The sequence below is a fragment of the Molossus molossus genome, unplaced genomic scaffold, assembly GCF_014108415.1.
Source record: "Molossus molossus isolate mMolMol1 unplaced genomic scaffold, mMolMol1.p scaffold_m16_p_13, whole genome shotgun sequence".
In the NCBI taxonomy this organism is placed as follows: Eukaryota; Metazoa; Chordata; class Mammalia; order Chiroptera; family Molossidae; genus Molossus; species Molossus molossus.
In genome coordinates, this window is record NW_023425348.1 from 93,773,482 (window position 1) to 93,791,341 (window position 17,860).

At 61.7% G+C, this 17,860-nt stretch overlaps 1 protein-coding gene across 1 annotated transcript; it reads right to left on the reverse strand.

The window, feature by feature from the left end:
• Positions 1-823: 823 nt before the first annotated feature.
• MRGPRF (MAS related GPR family member F) lies at positions 824-10,264 on the reverse strand. Its single transcript, XM_036259119.1, has 3 exons — positions 10,177-10,264; positions 6,676-6,789; positions 824-2,325 (listed from the first exon to the last, which is right to left on the reverse strand). Exons 2-3 carry the CDS (start codon positions 6,721-6,723, stop codon positions 1,342-1,344), a joined length of 1,032 nt encoding a protein of 343 aa, XP_036115012.1. The 5' UTR covers positions 6,724-6,789; positions 10,177-10,264; the 3' UTR covers positions 824-1,341.
• Between the last annotated feature and the right edge of the window lie 7,596 nt (positions 10,265-17,860).

Sequence of the window (17,860 nt, forward strand, 5' to 3'; positions counted from 1 at the left end):
CAGTGAGCAGGCCCCCCAGAGCTTCCACAAAGTGGCTGGGTGCTCATGCCGGACCCCAGGACCCCGGGGTGGGGCTGACCAGAGGCGGGGAGCAGTCAGGGTGCGTCTGGCTCTGGCCCTAGGGGAGGCCTCCTGAGAGGGCCCCCGGCAGCCTGGCCTCAGGGCGTGGCCGGGATGCAGCCCCCTCCCAGGGGCCTCGTGTGGACCACTCACAGGCAGAGGCCGCAGCAGCCAGCGCAGGGCATGGACCAGGCGGGTGTGATGAAGACCGAGACTCCCAGGGGAAGCAGGCAGGGGACCTGGGTGGGTGAAAGAGGACCGTGGCGTCCACCCAGAGGTGGTGTTGGGCTTGCTCCGGACTCCCTGCCAGGAGAGGGAGCTCGTCAGACCAGCCAGGACCGAGCTGGGGCGGAGCAGGCGGCCCTGGGGGGAGGGGCGCATGGAAAGGCTGTCAGGGCAGCTGGGGAGGGAGCAGGACCGCGGACAGAACAGAGGCAGTGAGATATGACGTTTATTGATGTACACTTGTCTTTCATAATACTTCCTTTGGCTATGCTGGGCCACGGTGCTTGGAGGAGGGCTGGGTGGCCAAGTCTGCCCAGTGCCCGCCTTCCGGTGGGGACTGGGGCCCAGGACTGTCTGGATGGTGTGCAGGCACCGAGGACCAGGCGGACAGCAGCTGGGAACACCTGGTGCCATGGGAGGCTGCCAGGGCTGGCTGGCACGGAGCAGAAGAGAGAGACCTACCCACGCTGGTGGAAGGTCCTCCCGTTTCTACCTGCACCCTGTGACCGGAAACACCCCCACTGAAGTCACCACGGGCTTCATCCAGGGGCACGAAGGTCACTTGCAGAGAGACTGAGGCACAAGGCAGGTTACCCGGAACCCTCTCCCGGTAGCTCCGTTGTGTTCAGGCCCTGCCACCAAGGTCGCCTTGGGAGGCCAGCATGGCGAGGGCGGGGCCCCAGGCGGGAGGAAGCTGGCGGCTGCCGGTGCTGGTGCTGGTGTGCCATTTCCAAGGAGGGCTCGTTTAAAGGGGCAACAGGTGGACAGGGCGGGGTGGCGCCTCTCCTCTCCTTTCCAGACCAGCTTGGGGCGAGGAGAGCCCCCCACCTGACGGGAGAATGGCCGGGGGGGCCTGGCGAGGCCACCGGATCTGTATGCTGGTGGCTGCTCAGTCTCTTGGTCACTCACGGAGCCTCCAGCCCAGGGAGAAGGTCTGAGGGGCGGGAAGCAGACTTCTCCCTGTAACTGGGCACGGGGCAGCTGCCCAGTCCTGTCCCTGGCAACGGTCTCTGGAGGTCTGCTCTGGCCCCTGCCTTCCCTCTCGGTGCCCACCTCTCAGGAGGCGTTCCCAGAGGGGCTCTGCATCTCCATGGTGACCGTGTTGGGGGTGCCAGCCCCGGCCTCCCCCAGCTCGGCACCGTCCCGCAGGGCCCGCTGGAAGACCACCCTGAGCGGCTCCCACAGCCGCTGCGACTTGTCCCTCCCGGCCAGGAAGTAGACCACGGGCTTGGCACTGCTGTTGATACAGATGCAGAGATCTGTGATGTACTCGGGGAAGGGCGCCGGGATCTGAAAGACCCAGAAGAGGAACCAGTCGATCCCTAGGTAGATGGAGGACACCAGGAAGACGGAGACCACAGCCAGGATGACGTGGTTGAGCTTGGCCGAGCGCTGGCGCCGCCGGGCCCGGCATTCCACGTGTATGATGAGCGCCAGGCAGGGCAGCACCATGAGCGGGCAGAAGACCAGGAAGAGCAGGATGCCCAGGAAGATGTCCATGTGTCTGCAGGCCACCTCGGAGGCCTGGCGGCTCAGGAACACACAGAAGTAGATGTGGATGCTGGTGACCAGGAGCGACAGGGTCCAGAGCAGGGCGCACACCACGGCCGACAGGCGCTTGGGCCGCTGGCGCCAGTACCAGGTGGGGAAGATGACCGACAGGCAGCGCTCGGAGCTGATGGCCGGCAGGAGGCTCACGCCTGCGACAAACGTGCACAGCCCCAGGACCCTGGACACGGCGCGGACGTATTCCGCAAAGGTGCCCGCGAAGCCCCCGGTGTTCAGGATGGAGAGCACGGCCTTGCTAAAGAGGTAGCCCACGTCGGCGCCCGCCAGGTGCAGGAAGTAGATGGAGAAGGGGCTCCTCTTGATGGAGAAGCCGAAGAACCAGAGCACCAGCCCGTTGCCCACCAGGCCGCACAGGCAGAGCAGCAGGAAGATGTAGTTCATGACGGGCGGCGGCGGCAGCGTGGCGATCTGCTGGATGGTCAGGAAGCCGCGGCTGTAGAGCTCCGGGGCCTCGCTCGCGCCCGGACACATCTGTGCAGGCAGGGGGCGGGGGGGGACACCTGGTGAAGCCGCTGGGCCCGCCCCACGCGCACCAGCGCCTGCGCACAGGTGTGCTGGGCCTCACCCACGCACCTGCGCCTGCGCACAGGTGTGCTGGGCCTCACCCACGCGTGTGGGGCCCCTGGCTCCACCTAGAGCAGACGACACCCCTGAATCCACAAGGCGCCTCCACTCTGTGACCCAGTCTGGAGCTAGCGGCCTGTAGGAGTGACCGCGAACATAAGCCAGCTCTCATAAGGGCACCGGGTCGCCCCCTGTCAGAATAGACGCTGGTCAAACAATGTCCACGCTCTGCCAGGTAAAGAAAAGCCGAGGAGCCGCTCCAGGCGGAAGGAGGCGGAAGCGACGCGACCAGGCAGTGCAGTGCGGCTCCGAGAGCGCACGGGGGTCTCAGCTGCCAGGCCGCCCCTGGGACGGCTGCAGGAGCAGGGACGTGTTCCCCGAGGTGCAGGCCATGCGGGGCGAAGCGGCTGGGTGTCTGCAGTGCACTTGCACATGGTTGCGGGAGAAACAGGGTTGAAGCGGCTGGGTGTCTGCAGTGCACTTGCACATGGTTGCGGGAGAAACAGGGTTGAAGCGGCTGGGTGTCTGCAGTGCACTTGCACATGGTTGCGGGAGAAACAGGATTGAAGCGGCTGGGTGTCTGCAGTGCACTTGCACATGGTTGCGGGAGAAACAGGGTTGAAGCGGCTGGGTGTCTGCAGTGCACTTGCACATGGTTGCGGGAGAAACAGGGTTGAAGCGGCTGGGTGTCTGCAGTGCACTTGCACATGGTTGCGGGAGAAACAGGGTTGAAGTGGCTGGGTGTCTGCAGTGCACTTGCACATGGTTGTGAGAGAAACAGGGTTGAAGCGGCTGGGTGTCTGCAGTGCACTTGCACATGGTTGCGAGAGAAACGGGCGAAGCGGCTGGGTGTCTGCAGTGCACTTGCACATGGTTGTGGGAGAAACAGGGCGAAGCGGCTGGGTGTCTGCAGTGCACTTGCACATGGTTGTGGGAGAAACAGGGCGAAGCGGCTGGGTGTCTGCAGTGCACTTGCACATGGTTGTGGGAGAAACGGGCGAAGCGGCTGGGTGTCTGCAGTGCACTTGCACATGGTTGCGGGAGAAACAGGGGCGAAGCGGCTGGGTGTCTGCAGTGCACTTGCACATGGTTGCGGGAGAAACAGGGGCGAAGCGGCTGGGTGTCTGCAGTGCACTTGCACATGGTTGCGGGAGAAACAGGGTTGAAGCGGCTGGGTGTCTGCAGTGCACTTGCACATGGTTGCGGGAGAAACAGGGTTGAAGCGGCTGGGTGTCTGCAGTGCACTTGCACATGGTTGTGGGAGAAACAGGGTTGAAGCGGCTGGGTGTCTGCAGTGCACTTGCACATGGTTGCGGGAGAAACAGGGCGAAGCGGCTGGGTGTCTGCAGTGCACTTGCACATGGTTGCGGGAGAAACAGGGTTGAAGCGGCTGGGTGTCTGCAGTGCACTTGCACATGGTTGCGGGAGAAACAGGGTTGAAGCGGCTGGGTGTCTGCAGTGCACTTGCACATGGTTGCGGGAGAAACAGGGTTGAAGCGGCTGGGTGTCTGCAGTGCACTTGCACATGGTTGCGGGAGAAACAGGGCTGAAGCGGCTGGGTGTCTGCAGTGCACTTGCACATGGTTGCGGGAGAAACAGGGTTGAAGCGGCTGGGTGTCTGCAGTGCACTTGCACATGGTTGCGGGAGAAACAGGGTTGAAGCGGCTGGGTGTCTGCAGTGCACTTGCACATGGTTGTGGGAGAAACAGGGTTGAAGCGGCTGGGTGTCTGCAGTGCACTTGCACATGGTTGTGGGAGAAACGGGCGAAGCGGCTGGGTGTCTGCAGTGCACTTGCACATGGTTGCGGGAGAAACAGGGGCCAAGCGGCTGGGTGTCTGCAGTGCACTTGCACATGGTTGCGGGAGAAACAGGGCGAAGCGGCTGGGTGTCTGCAGTGCACTTGCACATGGTTGCGGGAGAAACAGTGTAGCAGAAGGACCGTAAACAGAGCGCAGCCTGTGGAGATGGCCTGCAGGACGCCGGAGGGCGTGTGCCGGGTCCTGCGCTTCCCCTGGGCCTTCTGTACACGTGCGCTCTGTCACACTAAGATGTGGAACTATTTATTAAAAAACACAATCAGCCCTGGCTGGCGTGGCTCCGCTCTTGGAGCGTCGGACCTCGGACCCAAGGGGCATGCGTTCGAGTCCTGGTCGGGGCCAGTACCTGGGTTGCAGGTTCGATCCCCGGCCCCAGTTGAGGTCGTATGGGAAGCACCAATCCATGTGTCTCTCTCACGTCAATGTTTCTCTCTCTCTCTCTCCTTTCCATATCATCTAGAAATCGATGGAAAAATATCCTTGGGTGACGATTAACAAAAAACAACAACAAAAAAAATAAAATCATGTGCAAGTTACAAAAAGCAAAGAGTGGGCCTGGCTCCTAGTAGGATCAAAGAAGCGGGGGAGTCAGCCCCCTGCTGGGCCAGGGGGACCCTCTGGGATCTGGATCTGGTCCAGGGGGCCCTGGGGACAGAGAGGCGAGGCGGTGGCTGTTTGTCACACTCTAGGGGCCACTCAGTATTTTAACAATTGTTCAGCTGAGTGTCAGTCTGGTCTTCAGGGTCTGGTCTGGTCTGTAAGTGCTAGAAGGTGGGCAGGTGCAGGAAACGGATGTGTGGGGTGGGCACGGAGGCAAACTGGAGAGCACCCCTTCTGAGTAAGCGGGCAGCCGCTCCGCTCCAGCCATGACCGTCCGTCCCCCGTCCCCAGAGAAGCCAGAACTCCACATTGTAATGTGACCATCCTGACCCTTACATGTTCACATGTAAAAAGCCTGTGCGGGCCACACACAGCACACCTACATGCTGGGGGCGTCACCAATCCGTCTCACACTCTTGACCACACAGCCGGAGCCTGGCCCTGGCCCTGGCCCTGGCCCTGGCCCCTCCCCCATCTAAGGCTGGGTGTCAGTTCCCATTGCTCAGGACTCTCCAACGCAAAACAGACGGGAAGGTTCTTGAGGCAGGACAGTCCTCCCCCGTGGCCCCCAGCTCTCTGGGCCTGACACCCCATAACAAAGGGAGGGGCCATTTGAATTGGGCCAAGGGAAATCTACAAACAGGGACTGGAGGGTGTTGGCCAAACTTTGGGGAGCCTTCATGAGGTCACTTAAAGGGGGGTCCTTATTCACCACTGACCATCCTCTAAGTACATTCATTGGCTCCACATCTGCCTGTCAGCCCCCAAGCCCCTAGCGCACTTTTATTCAGTCTTTCCTGACCTCTCCAGGCCGGAGTGGCCTCTTACCAGCCCCCCTCAGCTCGGAAACGAGAGCGGACTTAAACAAGGCCGCGGAGGGCCAGCCTGGCGCCGGGTCTCAGGGAGCAGATCACGCCGCGCCTGGCCTCCGCAGGCTGGAAAAAGCCTGCAATCCCGTCGTCAGAGTCAGAGCGGAGAGCTGGGTGAGTCACTGGGTGTGAGGCTGCCATCCCTGACACATACCCCTTGTACAATGCCTGCTCCGGAGCCTGGCCCCTCCCCGGCTCTGCCTTTGTCAGGGATTTCTGGAGACTGCCCCCAGCCACCCATCTCTGCCCACCACGGCGGCCACCCACAGGGGCCAGGGGATGGGGTCAGGGTCCTGGGCAGGAGTCCTGGCTCTGCCCGACCTCCAGCCTTCCCCTAGCCAAGCCTTGAAGCTAGGGGGCGCCTCAGTTTCCCCCAAGGCCACACTAGGTCGACTCCAAGTTTATTTCACCTTGAGTGTGTTTTGCCTGAATTCAGAAGGGAATTTCAGAGTGTACAAGGGCCTCTGGGAAGAAGGGGTCCCGGTGGTGGGTTGGGGGTTGTCACAGTCTCAGCCAGGGCGGGTGTCTGAAGACAGGAGGTAAATGTGACTAAGACCCTGGCCTTGGGCTACACTAGCAGGGTGACTCAGGTCAGGCAGCGCTCCGCGGACCATGTGACATCAGGGACACCTGGTGGCTGTGGGAAGTAGCCGCTCACCCATCTCTGCAGGGGAGAGATGGAAGGAGGTCTCTGGGGTGTTAACTGATGCCCCAAGGGGTTCAGGGATGTCCAGTCCTCTGTGTTTACCTCAATGATGAGGACACTGGGGATCCGAGGGACCACTGGGCCAGGCCGTGTAGTCCAGAGGGGCCCTGCTGCCCACCTGTTGGTCCTGAGCTAGGGGATGGGACCTGTGGAGTAGCGTGTGGGGGTGGGGAGATGCTGGGCTGGGTTTGCCCCCTCCCACCGCCCCTGTTCCACGGACTTGGGCCATGGAGCCCCCTGCTGTGCCCGGCCTTTGGCACTTGCCTTGTTCCTGCTGGTGGGATGGGCCTCCCAGGAGCAGTTGGCAGCCATCGCTGGGCCCGGGGAGTCCAGATGCCACACGGCTCCGCTCACAGCTCACTGGCCGGCACAGCCCACCTGCAAAGGCAGAAAGGGCCACATCAGGGCAGCAGTGTCCTCCACCCCTCCCCAGACCCTGTCCCCAGGCCCCTTGGGCTCTCACCTTAGAGGAGAGAGGCTGACAAGCAACCCCCGGCTCCCTGAGAGGCAGAGCCGTGTGGGAGGCTCGCGGATCATTCTGCTGAGTCCAGAGCAGGTCATCCTCCTGCCTGGGTCCCTCATTCACACCCCGCTGACATGCTAGTGGGAGTCACGTATATTTCTGGGCACCTCCTTTGTGCTCAGCCCGTGGTGGGACACGGGTTCCCTGCAGTCAGTCCCAGAAGGCAGGGAGGCTTCCCGGAGGAGGAGGCCTGTGGCTGGGCCTTGGGTTTGTAACATGCTAAGGTGTCTGGTCTGTCCCCTATAGTTGCCTTGAAGGCAGGACAGCTCGGTCATCATCAGCATCATTGTCGCCACCATCAATCCCTGTGTTGATGACTGCCCGCTGGAAGCTGAGCCCTGTGTCAGTGACCGGCACCCATCATCCCGTTTGTCCTTGCCACTCCCCTCTGTGGGGGACGCCCAGGCGCAGGGCGGTGAGGTCCCCTGCCCAGGGGCACAGGCCGTGTTCACTGCCCGTGCTGTAGCTGTGCAGGCTGGGGTGGGGTCTGGACTGTGAAGGCCGGAGCAGAGGAGGGAGCAAGCCAGGAGGTCTCTGCCGCGGCCCAGGCTCCAGGCTGGTGGACTCAGCCAGGACGGCAGGGCAGGGAGGCCTGGGAGGGGCCACAGTCCCAGGAGGGGGCTTCCCTGCCAGAAACTGGGCCACCCTGGCAGCCTCCTTGGTCCGCCTGCTCCGGGTCCCCAGCCTGGGCTGTGCCACTGGCAAGCACCTCTACCTCCTGCTGTGCAGGTGGGGAGACAGGCTGTGTGCGCAGAACGGGTCTTGGGGGCACAGCCCGGACGGAGGTGAGGTCCCCTCTCGGCTGGAGCGAGCGCGGGGCAGCGGGGGCTCCTCTCCCCCGGAATTCCTTCCTCCGCCGCCGCCCCTCCGACGCCGGCAGCCCGGGGGCGGGGCCCCGGCAGGCGCGCCCACCATTGGCTGGAAAGGGTGGCCGTCTGAGTGGGTTGCCCGCCCCCCCTTAACCCTTGGTACCCCCGAGGCAAGGGCGCAAGTGCAGCCCGGAGAACACGCGTTGATGGGCCTCGAGGTCCTGGACAGCGGCCCGGTACAGCGTGGAGGCTGCGCGGGTGCCCAGGGAGGTCACTCGTGGGGGTGGGAGCCCTGTGCGCACGTGCATGTGGGTTTGCAGCTGGAGAGTGCTAGGGAGTGTGCATCCTAACACCTCCCAGTCCCCCCAACCCCCCAACCTCCCCCCTTGACTCTAGTTGGGCCACTGCCCCATTGCCGCGGGCAGGTCTCCTGCTTCATGTGCTGGGACTTTCCCAAATTCTCCGGGCCTCCCTGCAAACCCCAAATAATCCCTCACCCCATCCGTCCTGGCCCCAGGTCCACCCTGCACGGTGCCCACTCCTCTCAGTGCCCTTCCAGATTGCACCACCCCGAGGTCTGGCCCCGATCGGACTTCAGGGAGGTCCTGACCACAGAGAGCCCCGCCCCTCCACTCGGCAGGTGAGGTGCCCACCACACAGGCCCCAGGGCAGCTTGGACGGAGCCTGTCCTGGGCCCCAAGCGCACCTCTGCCGACTGGGGTGGGTGGGTGCCCTGCATGGCTCTGAGCCCTCGCAGAAAAGCTGCAGCCCTGCAGAGATCTAGAAGCCAAGGGGACCCCAGATGGGCCATAAAAAGACATGTGTGTGGCATGTGCATAGGACATGTGTGAGTGCGTGTGCGTGTGCGCTTCTCAGGTTGGGATTGAGCCTCCGAGAGCTAAAGCAGACCAGAAACACCAAAACCAAAGAAACCAAAGCAAACCAAAGCAAACCAAACCAAACCAAACAACTGCCAGCTCAGCTCGCTCCTGACCCTGCTCTCAAACCCCAAAACCCAAGGATGGGCCAAGCCCACCTGCCTGTCTCCTCTGGCCCCAGGAAGCTCTCATCTCCTTTCGGCACCCCCCAACCCAGTCCCGAACCTATGCCGGACCCCAGGCCAGGCTGTCCTCCGGGAGCCCGGGGCGGGGGCGGGAACCGGACCCCAGGCCAGGCTGTCCTCCGGGAGCCCGGGGGGGAACGGACCCCAGGCCAGGCTGTCCTCCGGGAGCCCGGGGGGACCGGACCCCAGGCCAGGCTGTCCTCCGGGAGCCCAGGGGGGAACGGACCCCAGGCCAGGCTGTCCTCCGGGAGCCCGGGGGGGACCGGACCCCAGGCCAGGCTGTCCTCCGGGAGCCCAGGGGGGAACGGACCCCAGGCTGTCCTCCGGGAGCCCGGGGGGGAACGGACCCCAGGCCAGGCTGTCCTCCGGGAGCCTGGGGGGAACCGGACCCCAGGCCAGGCTGTCCTCCGGGAGCCCAGGGGGAACGGACCCCAGGCCAGGCTGTCCTCCGGGAGCCCGGGGGGAACGGACCCCAGGCCAGGCTGTCCTCCGGGAGCCCAGGGGGGAACGGACCCCAGGCCAGGCTGTCCTCCGGGAGCCTGGGGGGAACTGTCAGACTCCAGTTCTCCTGTGTGCCTTCCTGCTCCTCTCCTTGCCCCTAGGCTGCCACCTGGGCTGGACCTGAGCACTGCAGTCACCCCTCCATGGAGAACCTGCCGTTTCTCACTCCAGCCCCCCAGACCCTAGTCGTCTGCTCACAACTGGTATTGAAGAGGCTTATCTGGGGGGACTGGTACCTTCTAGAAGATTTCACCCAGGTGGCACAGCCTGTATCCAGTGCCAACTTCACCTCAGGTGTCTCAGGCCTCAAGGCAGGCGGGACGCAGCTGTCCAGACTCCTGTGATGGCCGGCTGGTCCCTCCGTATCCACCCCGTACAGGCCCCAGGCTGCCTGCCTCAGTGGCGGGGGGGCGTGTGAGGGGTGCGTGAGAGCGTGGAGTCATCTCACCCAGCTTGGGATGCTGCCCGCTGGGTGTTCCCTCCCCACCCTTCCGGGCCTGGACAGCTGCTGCAGAGGGTGGTGGAGGCCCAGAGGGGAGCCCCCACCCCGGAGGACAGCAGGACCTGGAAGTAGAGGACAGCTTGGGGGCCGGGAACTGCCGGAACACCGGGCCTGCCCCCAGAAAGGGGACTCTCAAAGGTCCCCAATGTCCCTGGGACTCCTGGAGTCTGGAGAGTGCTGCAGGCGGCCCTCAGGTGGTGACAGCCCTCTCTGGGGTCTCAGGGCTCCTGCTTGGGGCTGTGTGGTTTTGGGGAGCTGCCTGCCCCAAGGTGCTCCGCTCACCTCGTCCTCCTTCCCTGCCTGGCCTCTGCCCTGCAGCCTGGTTCCTGGCCCTCCCTCCCCTGGGCCCTGGGCCCCGTGGAGCTACCTGCAGCTGTCCTGATCCTCCAGGGCTGCCCCTCTGTGGAGGGCTCCTTCGGCGATGCCTGCCTCCGGCTGCGACCCACAAGGCAGCAGGCCACGGCCGGAGCCTCAGAAAACAAGAGCCCAGAGTGCTGGAGAGCCCTCGCCTGCTGCTGCAGAAGACGGCTTTGGAAGCGGAACCCGCCCCAAACCCAATTCCAGGCCCGGCGGGAGGGGGAGGAGGAGGAGGGGCCGAGCCGGGATGAGGCTTGGGGAAGGAATGCCCTGCTCAGGAGCCCCCCCACCAGAGCCCCACTGGGAACTCATCTCTCGGCCTGGTGACGTCAAGTTGGCCCGAGCACTGTGGCCGGAGTCCAGCTGTTAATCTCCCGCGCATCCTGGAGAGAGGGAGCGCCCGCTGTCCACTTGCCTGGTGCCTTCTGTCGGCTCCCACTGGGCCTTTTGGGGCGCAGGCCCAGAGGGGCGGGTCTCCACCCGTTCAAATGTACTGAGGGGCTGATGTGGAGAAGCCAGGAGACAGCAGGCAAGGGCTCGGTGGAGGGGGAGGTGCAGGCATTTGGGAGGTAGACTTGGCAGCGGACAGTGCGGCCACCCAGGTGGCACTCCACTCCCCCTCCCACCCCGGAATCTGCCCAGGGCCCCGTGGGCTCAGGGAACCAGGAATTCCCTTCTCCCAGCCCTAATAGCAATCAGATGGCCCGAGTGGAAAATCACGGCGCTCGCCTGGGCCGAGCGGAGTTGGCAGCAGCGGAGGGGCTGTGTGCTCTGTTCCCGGGGAGGGTGAGTCAGCCTCGACTCCCCCGTGAGCACCCTCGGGGTCCTGGGGCACCGAGCCAAAGCCTGGGGGTTCAGGCGCCCCCGGGGTGGCATGAGGATGGGTGGGAGGAGTGGCTTCCCAGGGAGCCCCTCGGGAAGGCCCCTCCTGCCCTGGGCCAACTTTCTCATGGCCCAGGGAGCCGGAGGGAATTCCAACCAGCACTTTCCCTGCAGCAGCAAGTGGTGCCCAGACTGTGGGGTGGGGGGTGCCCCTGGGCATCTTGAAGGGGCCCAGAAAGAGTTTCCCCTGCACCTGCCCTGGGGGCTACAGGCCTCTGCCCCTGGGGGAACCTGATGTCCCTGCCCAAGTGCAGACCTCAGCGTGGGGAGGGAGGGTGGATTGTGCGCTGCCTGGCCCAGCTGGCCTGGGGCGGGGGCGAGGAGGGCTGTGGATGCTGAAGCTCATGGCCACGCCTGGCCTGGGGCGAGAGGCTGGGCGGGCGGCAGGGGCAGGGGCGACCCTCCCCTCCTCCCCAGGGCAGCCCAGCTGGGGCCCAGCTGGGCCCCTTGTTTATGTGGGGAGGCCAAGGGGAGGTGGGGGAGGCTGGAGGAAGCTCAGTGCAGACAAGTTCCAATGTAATTGCATTTGGACACTTAAAAGGAGTTGTGTGGAGTGGGCAGTGGCTGCGAGGTCCGCCGCCTTATTTGGTGCGGAAATGCATCTCCTTCCAAACTAATGAGAGGTGCTTGTAAGTGGGAAAGGCATCCTGCTTCCTGGGTTTGCTGCCGTCGCCACCCGGTGTCCCAAGCTGGAGGCTGGGCTCCTGCGGGACGTAGGAGGGCCCGGCAGGCTGGCAGGGGGGGCGGTCCTGGGCCTGGCTCCCCCGTGTCAGGTGGGGACAATATGACTCACGGAGCCGCATTAGGAAGGGATGAGACGTGGGGGCACGGCGCTCTGCACCTCAGAAAAGGCTCTCCCCAGGAACTTTATTTTTAATTGCCCCCCACCATGGGCCTTGCAGGTGGACTCTGTGGTCCCACGGCTCACCCCATGCCCCCTCCGGCCAGGACCCTCCTTTTCTGGGGGTTCCTGGCGGCAGGGCTGTCTGCTGCCAGGGCCCCGCTGCCTGGATGGCGGGTGCCCTCCTCCCACACTGGGGGTGGCCAGAGCACCTGCTGGGCACCAGGCACCGTGCTGCAGGCTGAAGTCAAGCCCGGAGGCAGGCCCAGAATGAGATGCTGCAAACGCACGTGTAACCACACCTCACAGGAAGCACCCAGGCGGGAAGTGCCAGGGGATCAGGACGGCTTCTCTGAGGAGGTGACGATGGAGCCTGGAAGTGGGGCAGGAGTGAGAAGGGGAAGGAAGGCATCTCCGCTGAGGAAACGGGATGAGCAAAGGCCCTGAGGCAGGAAGGCATGCCGGGCCCGCGAAGGGGGGCTGCGTGAGGCTGAGGGGATGCAGGGAGGGCAGGGGTGGACCAGGCACCCAAGCCTGGCAGCTCTGGTCGGCTCGCCGGGTCCAAGGTCTCAGCTCCCTGCTCTCACCTGTCTGCTGCCATTGGTCGCCTCTGTCAGGGGCAGGTGCGGTGATGATAACAGCTGCAGCTACGACTGACCGTGTCCTGTGAGCCAGAGCCTGCATACATGAATCATTGGATTGTCACGATACGCCGCCACTTTCCAGATTCGTCCAGCGTGTGTTGACTGAGCGCCTACTATGTGCCCGGCACTGCTCTAGGCCTTGGGCATCTAGTGATGAATGAAACAGATAAAGATACCTGCCTGCAAGTGCCCACATTCTGGAAATGAGGAAACTGAGGCCCAGGGGTAACTTTGTGTATCTGTTGGATAAGCCCCCACCCCAGCCTCAGGGTGTGCGCTGGGGGGCTGGGACCTCTCCGTGTCCACATCTCCAGCACTGGGCATGAAACGTCAGGGTGTGAGGGGGGCTCTGGAGCCCTGGGATCCAGCCTGGCTCTGCCTCTGACAAACTGCGGGAAACGGCCTTGGTTTCCCCGATGTGCCGCGGAGAGGGTGGTGGGATTGGATGGTACCCGCGCTCCCTGTCCTGCCCTCACTTTCCACTGGATGGGCTGGATCTTCTCTTTTCCTCGTGAGGAGAGAAGGCAAATGTGTGCACGGTCTTGGTCTCCCAGGTCAATCCCTGGGCCGTTTGGTTTTAACCCTTGAGATAAAAGGTCTCTCCAAGGTCGGGCTAGCTTTCATGATGGCAAAGGGTGAGTGGGACCCTCTCCTCCTCTTCTCTTCCTCCTCCAGCCGGGCTAGAGCATCTGTGTTAGAAGCTGCATCTGGGGAATCTCTGCCTACCTTGTCCTCTATCCCACACGGGAGAGACTGTTTATTTGTCCATCCATCAATCATCCATCCATCCATCCATTCATCCACCCATCATCCATCTACCATCCGTCATCAGTCCATTACCCATTCATGTATCCATCCATCCATTCATCCATTTATTCATCCATTCATCCATCCATACATTCTTCCATCCACCATCCATCTACTATCTATCCATCATCAATCCATCACCCATTCATTCATCCACCATCCATCCATCTATCCATCTTCAATCCATTATCCATTCATCTATCCATCATCCATCCATATGTCCATCCATCCATCCATCCATCCATCCATCCATCCATTCATCATAAGTCCATTTTCCATTCATCTATCCATCATCCATCCATCCATTCATCCATTCATCATCAGTCTATCACCCAACCATCCATCCATTATCCATCCATCCACCATCCACCCATTCATCCATCCATCATTTATTCATTCATTCTTATTTTCATTCAACACAGTTATTGGACACCAACAGTGTTGATCCTGTGGAAAGAGTCAAGACGAGGCCGACACGAAGGGGAAGAAGAATAGGTGATACACAGAAAGAAATGAACGGAAGAATTCCAACTGGGATCATTGCAGTGAGGAAGACGAACAGGTGTGGTGATAGGAAATTATGTGGCGGGAGAGGGGAGGACGTGTCATAGGCTGAGTAATCCTGAAGATGTTGATGACCTGATTCCCAGTTCCTGAGACTCTGTGACCTTCCACGGCAAAAGGGACTCTGCAGATCTGATGAAGTTCTTAGGATCCTGAGATAGGGAGACTAGTTTGGATAATCCAGGTGGGTCCCACATAACCACGAGGTCCTTATAAGAGAAGCAGGAGGGTCTGAGTGAGATGTGATGATGGAAGACAGTCAGGAGATCAGGCAGGGGATGGGATGACCTACGAAACAGGCTGGGGGGATGTGGAAAAGGATTCAGGTAGCCTCTAGAAGCTGAAAAAGACAAGGAAATGGCCTGTCCCCTAGGGACTCCAGAAGGAACCAGCCCTACGGACACTGTGATTTCAGGTTTCTTATCTCTTGAACTACAAGAGAATAAATTCATGTGTGTTGGTTAGAGCATCAATAGGAAGCACATACAGAAGGGCAGAGAGGCCTATTGATTGAGGCTGCTTGAGCTGACCTGAAAGGGGGAAGGAGAAGGAGCCGGGTACTCACTGAGCCCACAGGAAAGCATTCCAGGACGGACAACAGCAGGTGCAAAGGTCCTGAGGTGGGAAAGATCTGTTCATCTGTATTTATTAAAGAATTATACATGTGAATTGATATCCAAACAGGGCTCATTGGTGGATATGCTTCTCTTCCCTTATTTTAATCTGTGGGTCCCCCTGCAGCATCTGCCTCTCCCTTAATCTCTGTCCCCCTCATCCCTGCAGTTGGACAGGAAACAGACACATCACACTATTAGGGAAATAGGGGGTTAATTTATTTATTTATTTTGTTAATTCACACCCAAGGATATTTTTTCATTGATTTTTAGATAGACAGGGAGGGAGGGAGGGAGGGAGGGTGGGGGAGGGAGAGAGAGAGAGAGAGACAGAGAGAGAGAGAAACATCGATGTGAGAGAGACCCAACCAAGGCTGGGGATTGAACCTGCAGCCCAGATACACACCTTGACTGGTATTGAACCTGTGGCCCTTGGGTCCGTGGGCCAACGTCTAACTGCTGAGCCAAACTGGCCGGGGTGGGAAATGCGGGGTTTAACAGAGGGATGTGGGTGGGCTGGGCATGGAAGGCTGGAGGGCTGAGGATGGAGGGTGGAGAGCTGGTCACCAAGCAGCCTGGAGCCAGGTGCCGCCTGAAAGGCCCCGGGAAGCTGGGGAGCTGCAGGCTGCGGCCTGCAGTCAGGGCGGCTCGGCCCCTGGGGGACTGGTGTCAGTGGCTCGGGGGGAACATGAGGGAGGGAGGCAGGGAGGACTGCCCCCAATCCCGAGATCACGCGCGGGCTCCATCTGTGCAAATACCACGCAAACCTGCAGTTTCCCTGGGACCAGTGCAGAACGGCGGACTCTTCTCCAGGGCCAGTGATCTGGTGTCTCCTGTTGGCGGGGGGCCAGGCTCCGGAACTTTCTGGCGGCAGTAGCTGTTCTCCAGATGACAGGCACGGCTGTTAGCTCCTGGTACAGCGGTTTGATCTGGAACTTCCTGAGGTCTTGCTCTATCTGCCAACTGAACAGACGTCCTGACTGCGTGCATGTGCGTGTGCGTGCGTGCGTGCGTGTGTGTGTGTGTGTATTTCAAGTCATTTAAAAAAAACCCCAAACACTACGATCTTTAAAAACATGATGGTAAACCCCAGCTAATGTGGAACTTGCCATCCAAACCAGGTGTAAGGTACAGCGCAGGGACACATTCACAGTGTTGAGCAACCATCCCGTCACCCACCTCCAGAACCCTTTTTCTTGCAAAACTGAAACTCTGCCTCTGGGAACCGAGAACTCCCCCTTGTCCCCTCCCTAGCCTCTGACTGGTCCTCTGCTGAGCCACTGTGAGGACCAGGCACACGGAAGACACTGATATGGGACTAACGTCCCCACTGTGGCACACCCAGCCAGCGCCAAGGGCAGCGAAGGCCCCTTGGCATCGTTCCCCGAGCCGCTTCCTGCTTTCACTGCTGGGCTGTTGCTGGCTCTGAGGGGCTCACACGGTCCATCTGTAGCCCTAGCTGGGTGGGGGCTTCTCTGTCCTGCAGAACAGACCTTGACCATGAACCACCAGGCCCCCTAGCCTGGCTTAGAGCCCTGCAGGCCAAGGCATGACCAGCCCTCTCCGCCTGCATGACCAGCAGTCCCTCGAGCCCAGAGGCCTCTCCTCCCAGGCCCCCTGGTCCTGATCACTCTGCCCCTTGGACCTGCTCCCTGCCGAGGCGCCCTGGGCAGCTGGCCTGGCAGCTCAAAGTCTGGGCTGCTTTCTAAGCAGCCAGGGGGTCAAGCTCTGTCTCTGTCCTGCTGTCTCTCGCGCATCCCAGCTCACCTTCCCTGAGGCCCTGACATGGGCCTCTCACCAAGCCCCTTCCTATGCTGTGCACCCCCAGGATTTTCCCTCCCTGCCTGGGATTCATCATCTGAGGGCAGGGGTGCTTCACGACACTGTGGGATACAAACGGTCACAGCAGAGCACGGTGCCCCCCGCACAGCCCCTCTTAAGCCTTGGCGATGACAGCACCTTTGTGCCAGGTAGCCACCAGCACCTGTCCCAAGTGATTCCTAGGAGGCATCTGGTCTCCTGGGGGGTCTGCCCCCTGCCCCCTCTGACCTACCTGCCCTCTGCCTACCATCACATCCCCTACATGCCAGCCACACCTTCTCCTGCCCCACCCTACAGCCAACTCCTCTTCATCCTCCAGACCTCAGCTGAAATGTCACCTCCTCCCAGAGGCCCTCCTTGATCATCTCCTCGCAAGCTGGCCGGCAGTCCTGTGTGTACTATTTAGAATGGAGGCATATCCACTTACCGTAAAATTCACCTTTTTAAAGTTTGAAGTTCAGTGTTTTTGGTATATTCACCGGGTTGTGCAATCATCACAGTCTAACATCGGAACCCTGCCGTCACCCCCAAAAGAAACCCTATACCCGGTGGGCACCACTCGTCCTCACTGCCCTCCAGGCTCGGCAACCACCGCCCTGCCTCTGTCTCTGGTCTGCCTGCTCTGGACAGTCACGTACGTGGAATCATGCACGTGGCCTTCGGCGTCTGCTTCTTCCACCGCGTGTGGTTATTTCCGGGACTCAGCGCTTCAGTCCTTTTTCTGGCTGAATACTATGCCATGGCACGGCTCTGCCCGCGCAGTACTGTTCCGTCAGTCCCTTCCTGGCACCGACCCTTCTCCGCGTGCTCTTGCCATGTTCCATCTCCTCGATGAGACGGCGCCTCCGAGAGGGAAGGCCTCACTGTGCTCCCGACGTGCCGGGGCCTGGCTGGAGCCAGGCACATCGGGGTGCTGGGGGACAGGGGTGTGCAGGGCGGTCTCGGTGCCCGAAGGTTGTGTTGGAGCTCACCCATCCGGAACGGGCCATGGCTCCCTCCTGCCAGTGCCTGCCCATCTCTGAGCAGGGGCCTCGTGCCCTAGGAGTGGCCCCCAGCTAATGGCCAGTGTTTCAGGGGGTGGGGAGAACACCCCGCTTGCTTGCCTGAGGGCCCCACGGGACTGAGCTGGTGGCTACCAGCTGGTAGCGCACCTTCCACGGCTTCCTGCCGGCCCTGACCTGCTTCTGGGGGTCCCCATCCCCACCAGCTCCTCAGGCCCCGTCTCGGGGGCCGGCAGTCCGGGAGGATGTCCGTGCCTTGGTCTGACCTGGCAAGGCCCCAGGTGCCACCCTGGCTGCTGGCCTCTCCCAGGCCCTCACTCCAGGCTCCCCTGGGCCCTCTGCCCAGAGCCGAGCCCCCACCCCACAGGCCTCTGCGCTCGGCCTCTGCTCTCCGGCTCCACCCTGCTGACCCTAGTCACTCCCCCTTAGCTGCCGCCACAAACTCGGCTCCCAACACCACCAGTGACCTGGGTCTCCCCAGATTCCTGTCGCTTGTGTCATGTGAGAGAACTCGAAATAG